This window comes from Stomoxys calcitrans, chromosome 2 (assembly GCF_963082655.1).
Source record: "Stomoxys calcitrans chromosome 2, idStoCalc2.1, whole genome shotgun sequence".
In the NCBI taxonomy this organism is placed as follows: Eukaryota; Metazoa; Arthropoda; class Insecta; order Diptera; family Muscidae; genus Stomoxys; species Stomoxys calcitrans.
In genome coordinates, this window is record NC_081553.1 from 159,057,990 (window position 1) to 159,079,875 (window position 21,886).

Consider the following 21,886-nt stretch of genomic DNA (forward strand, 5'->3'; position numbering starts at 1 on the left):
ACGCGTTGGTAAGTGAAATAGCTCCACATAAGTATTGACGAATATTTTACCGGATTATTGATTTTAAAACCAGGGGCCTAAGGTATAGTAAGATTTTGTCATTGCAGAGGTCAAACAGTGCCGGAGATATCACCCCGCCTTGGGGAACTCCCTGTTTCACTCTACGGTACTTCGACTTCTTATCCCTAAATTCCACAAGTGACTGGCGACCATACATATAGTTCGCGACCCAAGGTTTCGGGCCTGGCTTGAGTGACGTATTGGCGATGTTCTCAAATAGTTTGGCATGGCTAATTGTGACATCCTTAACTTCGCCTACGGTAAATTGTGATAGCTGTTCTTCGGCTCAGAGACCACGGATACGACGAATGTCCCGTCTACCGGGGTTCGAGAGTGACTTAACAGTAAACCACAGCTTGCCTAAACCAGTACCTAAGTTACATTGCTCCAGTAAAGTGGAGTATATGTTTTACAGAATTCATAGTGTTGGGTACTTGTCTCTTTATTATATATAAATAATATCCACCGACCAATATACATGTCGGTTTAGGAGTGTTTTGGGAGGGTAGCCCTGTGGATATCTGAACGTACCTTTCATTTCATTGTATTTCATTTCATGCAATGCGAAGCCATCAGGGCTATAAACAATCACACTGTGCATAAGAAGTACTTTTCTAACATAGGTTAGGTTAAGTTGAAAAGTGGGTGCAGATATTAATTCGCCCCATGCTACTATGAACATACACCTTAGCCAGTAATCGGTTGTTGTGCGCTTTAACTACAAAATTGTTTTCCATGCCACTCCCCTAAGTTGGTTCATGTCTGGTATAGTGACGCCACCTAAGTGCCGGTGTCCGTTATTCGTGAAAGCCGGTCAATGACATAGGAAATGCTCCAACATCTCATCATCTGCCCCATATGCCGTACACATGCTATCACTTGCCGCACCGTTTTTACGGCAAGTGATAGCACATAGTCCTATGTGTCCCGTCATGATACCAATAGCTATATTGACCTCCTTCTTACTTCCTTTCAGTAGTAGCCTCGTCTTCTCTCTATCTGGATCTCCCCATAAGATTTTCACCGTCCTACCGACCATCCTAACGATGCGGATTTTGCCATCATCAGAGAAGGCGTTAATCTCCTTCTTACTGCAAGACTGTTCGTGACCTTACCGTCCTGCTTGTTATTGCCCTTATGGTAATTTTACTGTCCGTAATAAATTACTTCACGCATTCCGTGATCGCCCGGATCTCCGCCTGCAGTACCGTATCATAGTCAGACAGTCTAAAACAGATCTCACTCCCTGTGTTCTCAATGTAAACCCCCAGGCCCACTCTGTCCTCTAGCTTTGATCCGTCCGTGTTACACGATCTTCCGGATGGCAATACCAGTGTTCCGTCAATCCAAGACTGTGCCGATTATACCGCGATGGTATGAGCAGCTCCCGTCCTCAATCCATTCTCCCATCGCCTTAATTCTCATAGCCGCAGTGGCTGTCTCACACTTAATCTGTATGTCAATAGGTCGGATATCTAGAATAGTCTCCAGTGCCCTAGTGGGCGTGGTCCTCATCGTACCGCCTGTGCCAAGAAAACATGTTCTCTGAACCTGTTGTATGGTCCTTATGTTGCACTTTTTCTCCATAGCATTCCACCAAACTAATGAGACGTAAGTAAGTAGGTGTAATCACGCTCCTGCAGAGCCTTTTTCATAAGATAAAAAAATTAAAAACTACTAGAAACCATTTAAAAACAAATTACTAAAGCAAAAACTGATTTTAAAAAAATTCTACTCAAAAAACATTTAACTTAATTAAAAAGAATTAAAACAAAATTAATTGAAACAAGTAAAAGCGTGCTAAGTTCGGCCGGGCCGAATCTTATATACCCTCCACCATAGATCGCATTTGCCAAGGACTTTGAATGACTTTTTCAAATATATATGAGCTATATCAAGTTATTGACCGATATGGACCGTACTTGTCATCTCGTACAAGTCAAAAATATCACTTCCAAAAAGTCAGGTAAATTGAGTAATAATTGCGTCCTCAAAAGGCTCAGAAAGTCAAATTGGTTTATATGGCACCTATATCAGGTTAGCCAAATTAGATAAGATAAGAATTGCGCCGTCTAGGACTCAAGAAATCAAATCAGAAGATTGGTTTATAAGGCAGCTATATCTGATAATGGACTTATTTAGACAGCGTCGTCGCTGAACCCAAAACAGAGCGCGATGAACTACTTAACAGAGAACGCATTTTGATAAAAAAATTCAATAATTTGCAGGCGTTGTTCGTTTGTAAGATGATTAATGGTTAAATTATAAATCAAACTGAAAATGTTTGAAGCGTACGTGAGCTGTTTAAATCAGTGTTGCCAAAAACATAAAAGCTAAAAAGTCATCCTTTATAGGTTTTTGGGTAAAATTGCAAATTTTACCCATGAACATTCCACTAAGGAACAGGGGCAAACTTCTCACATATCAATAAGTGCAGTCCGATTCAAGTTTAATCTCAATGATAAGGGGCCTCCTTTTTATAGCCGAGTCCGAACGGTGTGCCGCAGTGCCACACCTCTTTGGAGAGAAAATTTACATGGCATAGTATCTAACAAATGTTGCCAGCATTGGGAGGGGAAAACCACCGCTGACTTTTTTTGTTCTGTTGGTCTCGCCAGGATTCGAACCCAGGCGTTTAGCGTCATAGGCGGCCATGCTAACCTCTGCGCTACGGTGACCCCCTTTGGTTTTTTGGTATTTATATAGCTCTAATTCGTAATATACTTCCAAATACCTCAAGTTTGAGTCCAATAACGTGCGACCCCCATTCTCTGAAACCCTAATAGGGATATTACATTTTTGTCCCTCCACGCCAAAAAAAAGTTCGTTTGACATAAAGGAAATTTTCGCCAAGTAAACTTCTGTCTACATTGTGAACCCAGGGACAGAGATCTGTTTTAGACTGCCTGACCATAATACGGTCCTGCAGGCGGAGATCTGGGCTATCACGGAATCCCTAAGGTGGTGTGGTGTTAACTCGAGGACGTCGAGTGTGAATAACTTTACGGACAGTAAACTGGCGATAAGGACAATAACAACCAGGACGGTAAAGTCACACAGTCTAGGAGTTTAAAAAGGAGATTAACGCCTTCCCTGGGAATGGCACAATCCGCATCGTTTGTGTTCCGGGCCATAGCGCAGTAAGGGGTAAGGGAAAGCAGACAGTGAAGGCCAGGAGACTGACGTCAATAAACTTGGTTAACCCGAAAACTTTCGGGTTAAGAAGTACTTTTCTAACATAGGTTAGGTTAAGTTGAAAAGTGGGTGCAGATATTAATTCGCCCCATGCTACTATGAACATACACCTTAGCCAGTAATCGGTTGTTGTGCGCTTTAACTACAAAATTGTTTTCCATGCCACTCCCCTAAGTTGGTTCATGTCTGGTATAGTGACGCCACCTAAGTGCCGGTGTCCGTTATTCGTGAAAGCCGGTCAATGACATAGGAAATGCTCCAACATCTCATCATCTGCCCCATATGCCGTACACATGCTATCACTTGCCGCACCGTTTTTACGGCAAGTGATAGCACATAGTCCTATGTGTCCCGTCATGATACCAATAGCTATATTGACCTCCTTCTTACTTCCTTTCAGTAGTAGCCTCGTCTTCTCTCTATCTGGATCTCCCCATAAGATTTTCACCGTCCTACCGACCATCCTAACGATGCGGATTTTGCCATCATCAGAGAAGGCGTTAATCTCCTTCTTACTGCAAGACTGTTCGTGACCTTACCGTCCTGCTTGTTATTGCCCTTATGGTAATTTTACTGTCCGTAATAAATTACTTCACGCATTCCGTGATCGCCCGGATCTCCGCCTGCAGTACCGTATCATAGTCAGACAGTCTAAAACAGATCTCACTCCCTGTGTTCTCAATGTAAACCCCCAGGCCCACTCTGTCCTCTAGCTTTGATCCGTCCGTGTTACACGATCTTCCGGATGGCAATACCAGTGTTCCGTCAATCCAAGACTGTGCCGATTATACCGCGATGGTATGAGCAGCTCCCGTCCTCAATCCATTCTCCCATCGCCTTAATTCTCATAGCCGCAGTGGCTGTCTCACACTTAATCTGTATGTCAATAGGTCGGATATCTAGAATAGTCTCCAGTGCCCTAGTGGGCGTGGTCCTCATCGTACCGCCTGTGCCAAGAAAACATGTTCTCTGAACCTGTTGTATGGTCCTTATGTTGCACTTTTTCTCCATAGCATTCCACCAAACTAATGAGACGTAAGTAAGTAGGTGTAATCACGCTCCTGCAGAGCCTTTTTCATAAGATAAAAAAATTAAAAACTACTAGAAACCATTTAAAAACAAATTACTAAAGCAAAAACTGATTTTAAAAAAATTCTACTCAAAAAACATTTAACTTAATTAAAAAGAATTAAAACAAAATTAATTGAAACAAGTAAAAGCGTGCTAAGTTCGGCCGGGCCGAATCTTATATACCCTCCACCATAGATCGCATTTGCCAAGGACTTTGAATGACTTTTTCAAATATATATGAGCTATATCAAGTTATTGACCGATATGGACCGTACTTGTCATCTCGTACAAGTCAAAAATATCACTTCCAAAAAGTCAGGTAAATTGAGTAATAATTGCGTCCTCAAAAGGCTCAGAAAGTCAAATTGGTTTATATGGCACCTATATCAGGTTAGCCAAATTAGATAAGATAAGAATTGCGCCGTCTAGGACTCAAGAAATCAAATCAGAAGATTGGTTTATAAGGCAGCTATATCTGATAATGGACTTATTTAGACAGCGTCGTCGCTGAACCCAAAACAGAGCGCGATGAACTACTTAACAGAGAACGCATTTTGATAAAAAAATTCAATAATTTGCAGGCGTTGTTCGTTTGTAAGATGATTAATGGTTAAATTATAAATCAAACTGAAAATGTTTGAAGCGTACGTGAGCTGTTTAAATCAGTGTTGCCAAAAACATAAAAGCTAAAAAGTCATCCTTTATAGGTTTTTGGGTAAAATTGCAAATTTTACCCATGAACATTCCACTAAGGAACAGGGGCAAACTTCTCACATATCAATAAGTGCAGTCCGATTCAAGTTTAATCTCAATGATAAGGGGCCTCCTTTTTATAGCCGAGTCCGAACGGTGTGCCGCAGTGCCACACCTCTTTGGAGAGAAAATTTACATGGCATAGTATCTAACAAATGTTGCCAGCATTGGGAGGGGAAAACCACCGCTGACTTTTTTTGTTCTGTTGGTCTCGCCAGGATTCGAACCCAGGCGTTTAGCGTCATAGGCGGCCATGCTAACCTCTGCGCTACGGTGACCCCCTTTGGTTTTTTGGTATTTATATAGCTCTAATTCGTAATCTACTTCCAAATACCTCAAGTTTGAGTCCAATAACGTGCGACCCCCATTCTCTGAAACCCTAATAGGGATATTACATTTTTGTCCCTCCACGCCAAAAAAAAGTTCGTTTGACATAAAGGAAATTTTCGCCAAGTAAACTTCTGTCTACATTGTGAACCCAGGGACAGAGATCTGTTTTAGACTGCCTGACCATAATACGGTCCTGCAGGCGGAGATCTGGGCTATCACGGAATCCCTAAGGTGGTGTGGTGTTAACTCGAGGACGTCGAGTGTGAATAACTTTACGGACAGTAAACTGGCGATAAGGACAATAACAACCAGGACGGTAAAGTCACACAGTCTAGGAGTTTAAAAAGGAGATTAACGCCTTCCCTGGGAATGGCACAATCCGCATCGTTTGTGTTCCGGGCCATAGCGCAGTAAGGGGTAAGGGAAAGCAGACAGTGAAGGCCAGGAGACTGACGTCAATAAACTTGGTTAACCCGAAAACTTTCGGGTCGACGCAGTCCGAGTTAAGCACGTGGGAGACGTACGCTCTGTAACACTATGAAACAGCGAAATGGTCGGTAGGACGGCGAAAATCCTATGGGGGGATCCGGATCATGATAGGACGAAGCTATTACTGAAAAGAAGTAAGAAGGAGGTCAGTATAGCTTTTGGTATCATAACGGGACACAAACTCGGTTAACCCGAAGCCTTTCGGGTCGACGCAGTCCGAGTAAAAAGCGTGGGCTAGGAACGCATGTAACACTGTGGAACAACGAAATAGTCGGCAGGTCGACGAAAATCCTTTGGGGAGATCCGGATTTTGAGAAGACGAGGCTATTACTGAAAGGAAGCAAGCTTGAGGTCAGTGAAGCTTTCGGTATCATAACAGGATACATAGAACTACAGGCTTACTTATGCAAAATCGGTGATGAAACATTGGAGCATTTCCTATGCCATTGCCCCGCTATCCGGCTTACAGACACCGCCACTTAGGTGGGGACACAATACCAGCCATAAACCAACCAAGGGGCGTGGTATTCTTTAGTATTTAGAGCTTATAACAAGCCGATTACTGGCTTAGGTGTATGTCCATAGTGGCATAGGTCGGATTAATAAACGCACCATCTTTTCAACCTACCTACCCTGACAATACCTTTCATTCTTGATATATATAACATCTTATTCATGGTTTCAACTAGATTTTCTTTATTTAGAAATTATTTTAAGTCAAACGTTTAAAATGGATTGTGCATATTGAAAAGACGCCAAGTTCAATTAAATGTTGTAACATAAATCAAACTCAAATTTTTGCAAATTATAAGCAGATCCAGGATTCACTAATAGAAGGTTAGGTCACATGCAAAAACACAAAGTGGATAGGCCCCATAAACATCATTAAGGATGTCAAATCTGACGATTGAAAATGTCATCATATAGGAGAAAACGTAAACAAAGAATGAATGTAAAAAGAGAACAAGTTGACATCCTCAATGCCAAGTACTGCCAAATATTAAAAAAAAAGTATATCGGCTGATCGCTTGGCTTAACCTTATTCAGTGAATCCTGAAGCAGATCGTAGCTGGTAATTTAAATTCTTTCGGAGTATATTTGGATTTATTTCGAAGTTATGGTACAGAATTATATTAAAAGCCTTCCATTTTCGCGCAACTCCATTATGGTTTTATATTATGATCTGCTGTATTCGTTATGCTATAAACAAAAAAAATGGCTATTGTTGTTTTCGCATACTAAAAAACCTACTTTGCGATGGTTATTTGTTTATCGCTTAAATATTAACAATAATGTATATGGCTAAGAAATTCTTTTTGTATTTTCTTGTACATGGCGGTCATTTGTGTGTTGCTCTAATGATTTTGTCATTGGACATCCCATGATTTTTGTACCGAAACTCGTCCGATCTGCTCGATATACTGACTGCTCTTTGCTCAGTCAAAACAAAAAGGCAAAAATGTTTTGTGCGAGAATGTGTCTATACCAGTGACGAGCACACAATTGCAATTATTTGCAAGCTTATGGGTCTGCTTGGGTTTATTTTCTTGTGTCTACAATACTCACTCTTTCTCCCTAATAGGAGAGACAAAAAAGAATATTTATTGGTCCGGTACAGGAATAATCGTTGCCGGCTATCGAAGCACTTTTGCAATTATTGTAAAGGGTTTACAATAAACAAAATTAGTTACGTTCAATAATACTATGTTTATAACTAACGTTTGATATGTTGAAGTGAAACGTTACACGGTTACAATAAAACAATAAAAGCAAAACTTCCCGATGAAAGTATTTTGTTTGTCGTAAAAATTCCCCAAACGTTTTATTTTTTTCCGTGTACGTTATTGTAAAGATGCACATAAAGTTACGCTCAAATCGGTTTACCCATCTCCGAGATCTGGAGTTTTCAAAATTTGCGTAAGGTGGAGATCATTACCTCCTTGTGGTGTAGGTATCACTGCCTTTACACAAAAATAGCACTGGCAGCATCAACCGTCGGGCGATCGCCGTGCGAAGAGCAAAAGAGTTTTGCAAAATATATTTCTGTTTGTTGCTATTGACATTGGGATGGGAAGTAAGATTTGCGCTTGTGAAGCAAGTCGTCCTAAAAAAAAAACCCTGTTCAAATTCAAATGTGTGCTGTACAACCTACTCTAGTTGGGATGGTATGTAAGCACCATGATTCATTTGACATCGTCCGCTGATGATATTTCTTGGTCGAAATTGAAATCGCGATACGGATAACCAGTCAAATGCTTCTAGCACCAACCCACTTTTACTGAGTTTTTAATGTTTTTCGCTATTCTATTCTTTGAATAGAAATCATTAAACAATGGTCTAAAGCCGGACAATATCCTGCAATAGAATCTTACCGCCCAATTCTGAAAACTCCCAGGGAATAAATTTCTCCCTCGAATAAAATCCTCCTATTCTGATTCTGGGGAGAGAAAAAATATGGGAGAGGGATTTTCGAGTTTTCGAAAACAGCTGTTTTGCTTCAGCTGTTTTATTTTGGCTAAACATTTGATTGTTATTTTTTTTTTTGGAAAAAAGAACATAAAATGGAAAAATAAGTTACAACTGTTGCTAAAAAAGTTTACAAACATGTTTAGTGTTGCTTTGTAATGTTTCTTTTAATTTTTGTATTTTAATAATTCACAATTATGGCCTACAGCTTGTTACCATATTTCTGTGTTGTGATAACAACTTTCCGTCATCATATAAACAATCGTTGGCTAAATTAGATGCTTCCAAAGTAGTCGGGTGGACAGATAAATAGATTAATTGTGTCGTGTTGTCCCTAGCTGCATGCGGGGCACACATCCTGCATGTTGGCGTTTTACCTTGCCAAAAGGATTTAAGGAGGCTGATTCGTAATATAGATGATTGTTTCTCCTTCGTCGTCATAAATGCGGATGCGCCGCTTTATCTAAAGTTCTACTTTTATGGAGCTAGAACTTTAAGATCTAATCGACATTTCCTGGCGACGGCCGCTTTTCATGGTGGTTGGGACGGATGCTGGATATAATGCTGCCGAAAAGCGACCTATGGATTTATTCCTATTCCTGTGGAGTAAATGCTGCCAAATGCTGGCGCCAAGTATCTTTGAACAAATGCCAACGAACATTCCATTTAGAAACAAGCAGAAGACTTCTTGCACATCATTGAGTACCGCCCGATTCTACTTTAAGCTCAATGATAAGGGACCTGCTTTTAGTATCGGACTCGGAACGGAGTGCTAATAAAATTGAAAAACTTAAGAAAATCTTCTATGGTGGGAACATGACATATTTAAACCGGGAGAACCTAACAAAATTTGTACTTGATTTTGTAAAAGTGAAAAATAATCTCCATACATTTTAAATCGTTCGTAAGTAATAAGAAGTGGTACCATTTTTTTTATAAAAACATTAAATTCACAATTTTTTATCCTAGTCCCCTTTCATTTGTTTGAAGCAATAGTTACTTTTTTCCCTGGGAGATAAATCCCTATTTCGAAGCTTGTTTAGAATAAGGGAAATGGGATTAGGGAAAAAACTCCCAGTAAATTGTTATTCAGAATAGGGGAAAAGGGAGTAGGGAATAAATTCCCAGGGAATTGTTATTCAGAATAGGGCTGTTAATATTTTAGTTTTGTTTATTTATTTTTCCCGATACAGGTTGTTTTGTGATATGATTGATTGTAGCTTCCTCAATTTGATTTATGATAACCCATTTACAGGCTTCAGTAGCGGGAACACTCTGCCCATCTTCTAGACATCGGCTACTATATGAGTGCTCAAAGACAGGTTAAGGACAGCAATAATGGCTACGTCGCTGAAATTAATTGAGGTCCTGTCATCTTCCGGGGTTCGAAAATGACTTAACAGTAGACCATAGCAAACCCAAACCGGTACCATGATTACATTGCTTCAAGTGTTCCAGCCACATATTCTGCTTATGTTCTTTGACTTCCCTGTTTCTGCAAGTACCATTGCCTGCGATAAGAAATTGGACTGAACTTGTAGTATTCGACCGGCTGGTGCAAAGCGAGGGGCTGCTGCGCTTATGATGTTTCGGAATTTCCTCTCAGCAAATAGCACATTTAAGGGGGTATCAGCTCACTGAAGCGGCGATTGGTGTACTTTCTGAAACCGACCCAATCCGCCTACATCTGATTGTTAAACGTCCGGCGTTCAGGCGTTATGTAGTAGGGGTTGTCAGTCGATGGAGAGTATTATGGTAAGGTGGTTTGAGCCCAAAACAATGACGGCCTGCCCGGTTACGTCACTCAGGAGATCAGAGGATGCTATGGTGACATCACTCAGGAGATCAGAGGATGCGATGAAAACGTCTGGCGAGCTGCTTTGCCTCCTTGCTATCCTAGTGGGGACATCCTCATTCACCGTGCATTACGTGGAAAATTCAATCTGCTCTGCCAAAACTGTTTCCTAGGGAAAATGTTCATAAAACGTGATGCGCATTAATGGCTCCTAGAACCAGGCGATTATGACCAGACAGTAGGCCACTAATATCGGACCTGTTAACTGGGGCACAACCAACAACCGGCGGTATGTTGATGTTGTATAGCTCTATCTCGACAGTACCGGATCTGACTACTAACCCCATACATTCCATGTAAAGGCAACTAGCACCAGGCGCAGGAGAAATGGGTTTATACTGCACGGAATGATCTAACACAATGACAATCCCACCTCCACCCCTTAAGCAATTTTTACATAGCACATTGTATCCACAACTGTGCAGGGTGCAAATGTTGGTCAGCTTTGTCTCCTGAGACGGTGCAACTAATTTGTTCTTCTGACTCATAAAATCCACTATTTCGATGATCATGCCTCTCAAACCATTGCAATTCAATTGCAAGAAACAACACTTCCCGGCAATATTGGGACTGGGATATTGGTATTGCGTATATTGCCGCACGGTAGAGGTCGGGGGGCACATAGTCCGACGACGAGGATGCAGAAGGCGACGGCGACGACGCTTGTCTCCCATTGCTGTCTATGTTCGCACAACATATTCAGTATGACTATACTTCCGTAGTGATGTGAGAGACACCTCGAAACTTGGTGTCAGAGATTATAAATTGAGGCGCTTGGAACGCTATTCTACGTTCGGCTAATGGAACAAATGTTCTGTCATAGCCAATTAAAGTAAAGTAAATTACGGGCACATAGACAGCAGTGGGTTCTAAGCGTCGCACAGTGGAAAAATCGAAAAAAGCTAATAAAAATTTTTCATCAAAAATCTTAATTTTTTATGTTATCATACTTTTTTTGGTCTTCTACAACTCTAGACCTTTTCAACGATGTATAATTTGTATATAAAATATTTTATACCCTGCGCCAAAATCGCTATCCGGTAGAGTGAATTGTGTAGAACATTTTAATAGGAATCAAAAGGTGGGCTTTTCCTCTAATTTGTGAATTGCAATATCAAAATACTGACTGATGCCCGGGATGCACTTGTAAGTTGAGGTCATGCGAACAGCTGAGTACAATTTTTTTATATTTTTTTATATTTGTTTTGATTTTGCAGTAAATCTAAATGTCAAAGGCTGGATAACACAGCTGTGATTTATTCCAAAAATCTTAAAGATGTGGTCTATTTGATCCGATATTCCACACATTAGTAACAAAACAGTATAATAATGATGCCAGTATAAATAAAAAACACATTTGTAAAAGATAAGTTGTAAAACAAAGTTAATTTCTAAAACCGCCTTAGTTTCGTTGGGGGTAGATTTTTGTTGTTGTGCTAATGACGCTACCTCTTAGTTGTACCATGACTGATGTCAAATTTCGCCCATGTATATCCTTCACATATTCAAATAAGTTCGCCTGCTTACCTGAATAACATCAAAAATGCAACATTAGCACCACAAATTTATTTTTCCTGTTTCATAAAAAGAATCGTTTCGATCAAAACACAGTTTTCTGCGATTAATGTCCCAAAAAATAAATGATTTTTTTATTATATTATTTTTATTAAAAATTGTAATTAAAAATTCTCAATAACACACAAAACTCAGTCTCAGGTGGCGTTTTGAAGTTATTAATTTAAAAAATAAATAAAATAAAATAAAAATATTCAAATTTAAATTCAGATTAAAAAAAAACCATTTAAGAATACTGCGTTAAAAAGTATAAAACAACACGAAAACACAACAAGCGCGATAACCTTTTTGTCCGAGTTGGCAATTCAACCGAAGATATTTAACGCTCTTTAAAACACGCGAATAAAGATCGTGTCTATATCTGTAACTTTCGTGAAGCACGAAATGTTTTACTTGAACTTCGTTCGTTGGGCTCAAAACACTATTAGCATACACAACCGCTGATCAGAAGCAATATGGATGCAAAACAAATTCGTCTTTACCATACTTTGAAGCCATGATTTCATGCATACCCTAAGCAGTATATTTCTGCACAAAAGTATGTTAAAACCATATTTTTTTGTAAAATTTTTAAAGAATATTGCTTTACATTATATTATAGTTTCATGCATACTTATTCACCCAGGATTCACTGAATAAGGTTAAGCCAAGCGATCAGCCGATATACTTTTTTTTAATATTTGGCAGTACTTGGCATTGAGGATGTCAACTTGTTCTCTTTTTACATTAATTCTTTGTTTACGTTTTCTCCTATATGATGACATTTTCAATCGTCAGATTTGACATCCTTAATAATGTTTATGGGGCCTATCCACTTTGTGTTTTTGCATTTGACCTAACCTTCTATTAGTGAATCCTGTTATTCACCATTCAAAATGCACATAAGTATGCTAGAATATTTTCATATTGCTTCCAAGGCAGTAACAATTTTTTGCTGGGTGGTATAAGTTTTTCACTCAACATTGAATTTGGCTCTCGTTGGTGGGTGAACAAAAAAATCTTATATTTATATAAAAATCAATTTGTGTTTGTTTGTAGATTTTTTTGTTTGTTTGTATGTTTGTGTGTTCCTTATAGACTCAGAAACGGCTGAACCGATTTACTTGAAATTTTCACAGATGGTGAAAATAGGGTACCACATTTTTTGATCCACAGATCTCGGAGATGGTGGTGCGATTTAAGCGAAATTTTGTGTGCTCTCATATAGTACCCTTAAAATAAAAATTTGGTATCCAAATTTCGGATGGGGTACGTAAGGGGGCTGCCCCACCCTAAAACCTACCAAACACATATTAAGACCAATCACGACAACATGGGACTCAAATGAAAGGTATTTAGGATAAGAAAACGTATCTGATATCCAATTTTCGGACCAAGTGCTAGGGGGAGCACCCCAACCCCCAAAACACCCCCAAAACACCCCCAAATCGGACATATTAACCGACCATGCCAATATGGGACTCAAATGAAAGGTATTTGCGAGTACAATACGAATCTGATATCCAAATGTGGGACCACGTTTCTGGACCAAACAGGACTTAATTACTGACCATGGGGTTATGGGGCTTAAATAAAAGGTATTTGAATGTAGAATACGAATCTGATATCCAAATATGGGACCAAGTGTTTGGGGGCCGCCATTCCCCAAAAACATCCTTCAAAGGGGACAAATTTACGACCATAGCAATATGGGGCTCAAATGCAAGGTCTTTGGGAGTAAATCACGAATTTGATACCAATATTCGGGAAAAGTGTCTATGGGGCCACCCCACCCCCACAACACTACCCAAATAGTAAGTATTTTCTGACTATTGCAATATGAGGCTCAAATAAGAGGGTTTTTAAAGTGGAACACGAATCCATTATATATTTTCAAGGCCAACTCATTGAGTGGCCGCCCATCCCCCAATGCACCCCCAAGCTGGTCATGTTTGCCGACTATGGAAATATGGGGCTCAAATTAAAAGTATGTGGAAGTAGACTACGTATCTGATATCTACATTAGGGGCCAACTATCTAGCGGACGTCCCACCGCCATAACAACCCCCAAAGTGACCATCGCAATATGGGGTTCAAATAAAGGTATTTGGGAGTAGAATACGAATTTGATATCCAAATGTAGGACCATGTATTTAGGGCATCACCCCTTTCCCAAAACACCCCAAAGGAAAAAAATGTTTCGACCATGCCAATATGTGGCTCAAATGAAAGGTATTTGAGATTAGAAAACGAATTTGATAACCTATTTTTGGGACCATGTGTTTGGGGGATGCCTCATCCTGTAAACTCCTCTTAAGCCAATGGCAATATGGGGTTTAAATAAATGGTATTTAAGAGAAAAGCACGATGCTGATATTTTTCCAGGCCCAGTATCTGGGGGACCGCCTCTCCCCCTAAGTCACCACTAAATCAGACATCATGAGAATATCGGTCTGAAATGAAGTATTTTAAGAATGGAGTACACCTTACATTCAAACTTAAATTCGTAGACCAATAAAGATCATATGGGATTCAGATAAAGGCACTTATATTGTTAAACTGTAAGTCAAGCGATACACTATTTTCGTAGCATGGTATTTCACTAAAAGATCTTTAATTGTCGAAAATAAATATTGCAAGGAAACTTTTGTTCCATATAGAGTAAAAGAAGGCGCAGAGGAGCGGGCCCGGGTCAGCTAGTAACTTATAAATTTCTCTGAGCCAGAAAGATTTTTAAACTTTTTTCTTCTTCTAACCTCGGCAGACATACTGCTGCCCAGCCGGCATTTGACATTACGAGTTGTAAGCTTTTTACCAGGGTTGCACAGAAGAATGTTGTTGTTGGGCAAATGACCCTACCTTCTAAGTTCATGTACCATGGGTCAAGTGGGGAAACAGAAAGAAGTAATACATGTTCGAAAATAAAGGAAAGGCCAGACGCGTTCAAAGTTCAAATTGTGTATTGCCGGGAAAATACAGATCGTGCGAAATACAGACCATAGAGTTTTGGGAAAAATTTAATAAAAAACCCAGTCAACCCAGTGAATCGTATTTTTATTAGAGTTTTACAGAGACTTCAGTGTCTTGTTGGTGATTAATTACATTTATATGACGTGTCAGTTAACAACGTAAGTAATGATACTTAGTGACGGTATTGTTTGAACGTGGTGCTGCGTTTGTGTCTTGCTTTGAAGGAAACCCCAAGCGGCCAACGGAATCGAAACCATCGCATTGAAGGAGCAGGCCAGCTCTATTAAGGAATAATCCCTGGTCATATTTTTGGATGAAAGTCTTCATATGGAAACGTTGGTCGAATTTAAAGGCATTCTACAGTTGGAGAGGCAATAAACTTGTTTAGATATTTCGAATTTGCCAGGTAACAAAAGTAATAGTACCTGCCCTTTATGTGAAATGAAACCCAGAAGATCTAGTGTAAAATGATTTGACGTTCAAACTTCCACATTACGTTGCCAACAGCCCCAGCAATTAATATAAAAGAAACAAGTAAAAGCGTGCTAAATTCGGCCGGGCCGAATCTTATATGTATACTCTCCACCATGGATCGCATTTGTCGAGTTCTTTTCCTAACATCTCTTCTTAGGCAAAACAAGATATAAGAAAAGTTTTGCTCTGCTATTAGAGCGATATCAAGATATGGTCCGGTTTGGACCACAATTATATTATATGTTGGAGACCTGTGCAAAATGTCAGCCAATTCGAATAAGAATTGCGCCCTTTGGGGGCTCAAGAAGTAAAATAGAGAGATCGATTTATATGGGAGCTGTATCGGGCTATAGATCGATTCAGACCATAATAAACACGTATGTTGATGGTCATAAGAGAATCCGTCGTTCAAAATTTCAGGCATATCGGATAATAATTGCGACTTGTAGAGGCTCAAGAAGTCAAGATCCCAGATCGGTTTATATGACAGCTATATCAGGTTATGAACCGATTTGAGCCTTATTTGAAACAGTAGTTGAAAGTAAGAATAAAATACGTCATGCAAAATTTCAGCCAAATCGGATAGGAATGGCGCCCTCTAGAAGCTCAAGAAGTCAAGTCCCCATATCAAGCTATATCAGGTAATGAACCGATTTGAACCATACTTGGCACAGTTGTTGGATATCATAACAAAACACGTCGTGCAAAATTTCATTTCAATCGGATAAGAATTGCGCACTCTAGAGGCTCAAGAAGTCAAGACCCAAGGTCGGTTTATATGGCAGCTACATATATCAAAACATGGACCGATATGGCCCATTTACAATACCAACCGACCTACACTAATAAGAAGTATTTGTGCAAAATTTCAAGCGGCTAGCTTTACTCCTTCGTAAGTTAGCGTGCTTTCGACAGACAGACGGACGGACGGACAGACGGACGGACGGACAGACGGACGGACGGACAGACGGACGGACGGACAGACGGACGGACGGACAGACGGACGGACATGGCTAAATATATGTATAAACAGGTGTATGTGTGTATGTGTCTATGAGATACATCAACTTATGACAACAGATATGAGAGAGAGTGTTAAGATGTTAGAATGTTAAGATTTATGTACAATGTATAATTGTGTATTAGAGTGGTACTTAACAATTAATACTCTATATGCTCCTCCTAAAGCTGATAATAAATAAATGATTTTATATTGAAAATACATAGAAAATTGTAATTGAGTTATTTCTTTACAACTCTACCTCCCTCTCGTGGTCTGAGCTCCATTCTAGTGAGTGAAACATCCTCATTCATTTGCATAGGAACAGGTTCAGATGATGATGTGTTGTTGTTATTAGTTGTTGTTGGTTGCTCGATTGGCTGTTGTTGTTGTGTTAGATTATGACCACGAATTTGATCAAGATGACGTTTGATGACGTTGTTGTTGTGAGACAAAACACAGGAGTAAGATTGTGGACCTAGTTGCCGTTGAATTACTGCCTTAGTCCAACTAGGTTTATTTGGATTTCGATAATCGCGTACTAACACAGTTTCACCTTCAAAAAAAAACTCTTTGCGATTACCGTTGTGATGAACTAAGTTGTTGTCTTGAGACTTAAGTATGTTTTGTTTTGTTGTTGGGGGTTTTAGAAGACTAAATCTGGTTTTCAGTTTCCTGCCAAAGAACAGCATAGCTGGAGATTCAGTTGTTGTGCAATGTTTCATGTTTCTGTAATCCATTAGGAAACGACATAATATTTGATCCAAATTGGCATCTTTGTTTTGGTCTAAATTTGCTAAAATAGACTTTTTAAAAGTTTTGACAAAATTTTCTGCTTGACCATTTGTGGACGGATGTCCCGGAGGAGTCAAGACATGTTTTATACCATTTAAGGCCAAGAAATTCTTGAATTCATATGATGTGAACTGTGGTCCGTTGTCACTAACGAGCGTGTCAACCAAACCATAGCGTGAGAACAGTTCTCTCAGCTTTCTAATTGTAAAAGCAGTTGTTAAATCTTTGGTTTTAAATACTTCGACGAATTTTGAAAAAGCATCGATGATAATGAAGAAATGAAAATTTTTAATCGGGCCAGCATAATCAATGTGTATTCTGCTCCACACAGAACCATCAGACACCCATGGAATTAGGCTGCTCTTTTCCGGGCTGGATTGCAATTTTTGACAATGAATATAATTCCTGATTAAATCTTCGATATCTTTATCAAGACCAGGCCACCATATATACGATCTAGCCAAAGCCTTTGTTTTTACAATTCCCAAATGGGAACGATGTAATTCTGTTAAGATTGCAGATCTCAGTTTCTCTGGAATTACGATTCTGTATCCCCACAGAACGCAATCATTTTCGACAGAAAGTTGTGTATCTTTTTCACGATATGGCGTATACAAATCATCTTTTAAATTGTGCAGGGTTCCACTTGCAATACATTCTACTACTTTTGACAAAACAGTGTCACGTCTCGTTTCACGAGATACAGTCTTGAAATTCAAGTTGAAATTTTCCTCATTTTCTATGAAATTTATATAGGAATATTCAATATTATTGCTCTCAAAATTTCTTTGGGGCATTCTAGAAATAGCATCAGCTTCATTTTGCACTCCCTTAACATGTTCAACGGTGTAATTAAAACCGGATAAAATCAGTGCCCAGCGTTGCATACGTGCTGAGGCCATCATAGGCAAACCTTTATTTGCACCAAAAATTGCAAGTAACGGACGATGGTCCGTTCTTAGTACAAAAGTATTTCCAAGTAAATACTGTTTGAGTTTTGTTACACAAAACACAATCGCCAACGCCTATTTTTCAAGTGTACTATAATTTTTCTCACTTTTTGATAATGCTCTTGAAACAAAAGCAATGGGCTTGAGACCATCCGAAAATTGGTGAGATAAAATTCCTGCTACTGCACTATTCGAAGCATCCGTTGTTAATATTATTGGTAATTCAGGGTTGAAATGGACCAGAACCCGATCTGAAGTTACAAACTTTTAATCAAATCATACGCCTGCTGACAATCATCCGACCAGACAAACGGAACGCCCTTACCCAACAAGTGGTAAAAATGAGACATGATTTGCGCAAAATTCTTAATAAATCTGGAATAATAGTTCGCCATACCAACGAAAGCTCTTAATTCCGAAACATTTGTAGGAATCGGGGCAGAAATTAAGCTCGAAATTCAATCATTATTTTTGCTAAGTCCATTTTTATCAATATTAAAACCCAAATACAATATTTTGGATTTGAAAAATTCAGACTTCTTTAAATTCAGTTTTAATCCAGAACTTTGTAATTTTTGTAGAACCAAACGCAACGTACTTATGTGTTCCTGCATATTTTTACCAGTGACTGTAATATCATCTTGATATACTACAACATATGGAATTCCTCTGAATAGATTTTCCATAGTTTTTTGAATAATAGCTGCTGCTGTCTTAACACCAAAAGGTAAACGTTTTACTTTTAAAGTTCCAATGTGCGTACTCCACGCACACAACAGTTGGGAATCCTCATCAAGAACAAGTTGATTGTAGGCATTCGACAAATCAAGTTTAGTGAAAAGTTCACCACCCTCCAAAGAAGCAAAAATTTCTTCAATCCGAGGCAAACGATACTTGAAATCCTCCAAAAACTTATTAATTGTGACTTTATAGTCTCCACAAATGCGAAAATCGCCATTTGGTTTCAAAATTGGTACTAAAGGTGTACCCCAATCGGAGTTATCTACTGGTTCCAACACACCAGTCGCAATTAAATCGCGTAATTTCGCCTCAATCTTGTCTTGCATTTTCAGCAACCCTCAGTGAAACAGCATTGATATTATATTCACCCAATTTTTCCTCAAAAACCTCAGAAAATTCCATTCTCAACTGCTCGATCACGGAATTTAAATTTGGGCAATTTACATTGTTCACTTGCAGCAATTCAAAGTTGAAAGCACGTAAAAACGAACGTCCAAGTAATGGGGGATTCGATGACTCAACAACAACAACAACTACAGATTTAGTTTTACCTTCAAAAGTAATTGAGGCATAATATTCACCAACCAGCTTCAATTTGTCTCCGCTATAATCCACATATGGTACATGGCATGGACGAAGAACCTTCTTAACATCGTCGTTTTCATAAAACGACAAAGGCAACAATGTACATGGCGCACCTGTATCACACACAGCATTCAATTTGACACCATCAATTATTACTGGAAGGGAATACACGTCACTAGTGTCATTACTAGTGTCATTAGAAACGTAATTAACACTTCTCTTTTTATTGTAGCAAACAGATGCCAAATGGCCAATTTTTCCACAGGAATGACACTTGCTGTTCTTGTATTTACAAGACTGCGAGCTATGGTTACGCCAACCACAATGAGAGCACGATGATTTTCTTTCACCGTCGCCGTTATTGTCTCTGCTGCCACAAAAATTTCCTCTGCTGCCACTGCCTCTGCTACCGCTACCACCGCTGCTGCCACCACCACTTATGTTACCGCCATAACTATTGCCGCTGTAACCACCACCGCCATTTTTTCTCGAAGGCTTCGATCTGTTAACAAAGTTTACTGAACTTTGATCCCTTTCTGCTACTTTCGCCATGTTTTTTGTTTCCAATATCATAGCTTTTCTCAACGCACTTTGCACCGTTAGAGTTTCATCTTCCTCACATAGCCTCTCGAACATAAAATTTGGCAAACCCATTACAAATTGGTTTAAGATGAATGCATCTAAATGGGCTCCAAATTTGCAATTAAGTGCTAGGGTCTTCACACGAGCATACCACTCAGCAACAGACTCGCCATCATTCTTAACTGCCACATGAAACTTCTTCCGCTCACTAAAAACGATCGTTGGTGGAGTATATTGTGTGTCCAATATCACACACAGCTCATCATACGTCTTACGAACAGGGGAATCAGGGCTGCATAAACTATGTAGCACTTTATACGGCACTGCACCAATCGACTTCAACAAAATCGATTTTTTTATGTTGTCCTCTGTGCAACCAATTTCACAGAAATGGATTTCAAGGCGCTCTTTCCACACTTCCCAAGATTCCATATTAGGGTTGAACTCGTTCACATTCGTTGTTTGGAACACCGTCATTTGACCACTATTTAGAGTCACATTTGCATCATCCATTTTTGGCGGCATTGAATAATTATTTTCATTTAATTCCATAAAACAGTTTTTTCATTTGCATATATATATACAGGGTGGCTGATGAAAGCCGCTACCAAAAAAAAATGTAATAACTTTTTTTCTATTTAATAATAATAATTTAATAATTAATTTAATTAATTAATTAATTAATTTAATTAATAATAATTTAATAATTAATTTAATAATTTAATTTAACATGAATAAAAGAAAAATGTATTCCATACACCGAAAAAAAAATGTAGCAATATTCATCATTGTAGCAATATTCATCAGCCACCCTGTACATATGCACTTCACTTTTTTTTATAGGTTATTGAACCTCAAATTTGAAATTGCAATCGTTGTTGCTGTTTTCCGTTATTTTTATACCCTCCACCATAAGATGGGGGGTATACTAATTTCGTCATTCTGTTTGTAACTACTCGAAATATTCGTCTGAGACCCCATAAAGTATATATATTCTTGATCGTCGCGACATTTTATGTCGATCTAGCCATGTCCGTCCGTCTGTCCGTCCGTCCGTCCGTCCGTCCGTCCGTCCGTCCGTCCGTCTGTCTGTCGAAAGCACGCTAACTTCCGAAGGAGTAAAGCTAGCCGCTTGAAATTTTGCACAAATACCTCTTATTAGTGTAGGTCGGTTGGTATTGTAAATGGGCCATATCGGTCCATGTTTTGATATAGCTGCCATATAAACCGATCTTGGGTCTTGACTTCTTGAGCCTCCAGAGTGCGCAATTCTTATCCGATTGGAATGAAATTTTGCATGACGTATTTTGCTATGATATACAACAACTGTGCTGCGTATGGTTCAAATCGGTCCATAACCTGATATAGCTCCCATATAAACCGATCTTGGGTCTTGACTTCTTGAGCCTCTAGAGTGCGCAATTCTTAACCGATTGAAATGAAATTTTGCACGACGTGTTTTGTTATGATATCCAACAACTGTGCCAAGTATGGTTCAAATCGGTCCATAACCTGATATAGCTGCCATATAAACCGATCTTGGGTCTTGACTTCTTGAGCCTCTAGAGTGCGCAATTCTTATCCGATTGAAATGGAATTTCGCACGACGTGTTTTGCTATGATATTCAACAACTGTGACAAGTATGGTTTAAATCGGTTCATAACCTGATATAGCTGCCATATAAACCGATCTTGGGTCTTGACTTCTTGAGCCTCTAGAGGGCACAATTTTTATCCGATTTGAATGAATTTTTGCTATATATCATTTCGTTATGATATCCAACAACTGTGCCAAGTATGGTTGAAATTGGTCCATAACCTTATATAGCTGTCATATAAACAGATCCGGGGATTTGACTTCTTGAGCTTCTAGAGGGCGCAATTCCTATCCGATTTGGCTGAAATTTTGCATGACGTATTTTATTTTTACATTCAACAACTATGTCAAATGATGTTCAAATCGGTTCAAAACCTGATACAGATCCCATATAAATCGTTCTTTCTATTTTACTTCGT

The 21,886-nt window shown here is 39.1% G+C and overlaps 2 protein-coding genes across 2 annotated transcripts; both read right to left on the bottom strand.

Annotated features, from left to right (window-relative positions):
* Window positions 1-14,893: 14,893 nt before the first annotated feature.
* On the bottom strand, window positions 14,894-17,914 carry LOC131994787 (uncharacterized protein K02A2.6-like). Its single transcript, XM_059361671.1, has 2 exons — window positions 16,715-17,914; window positions 14,894-15,100 (listed from the first exon to the last, which is right to left on the bottom strand). The coding sequence occupies exons 1-2, from the start codon at window positions 17,912-17,914 to the stop codon at window positions 14,894-14,896; spliced, it is 1,407 nt and encodes a 468-aa protein (XP_059217654.1).
* Window positions 17,915-18,420: 506 nt separating this feature from the next.
* LOC131994788 (uncharacterized) lies at window positions 18,421-20,395 on the bottom strand. Its single transcript, XM_059361672.1, has 2 exons — window positions 19,072-20,395; window positions 18,421-19,022 (listed from the first exon to the last, which is right to left on the bottom strand). Exons 1-2 carry the CDS (start codon window positions 20,393-20,395, stop codon window positions 18,421-18,423), a joined length of 1,926 nt encoding a protein of 641 aa, XP_059217655.1.
* Between the last annotated feature and the right edge of the window lie 1,491 nt (window positions 20,396-21,886).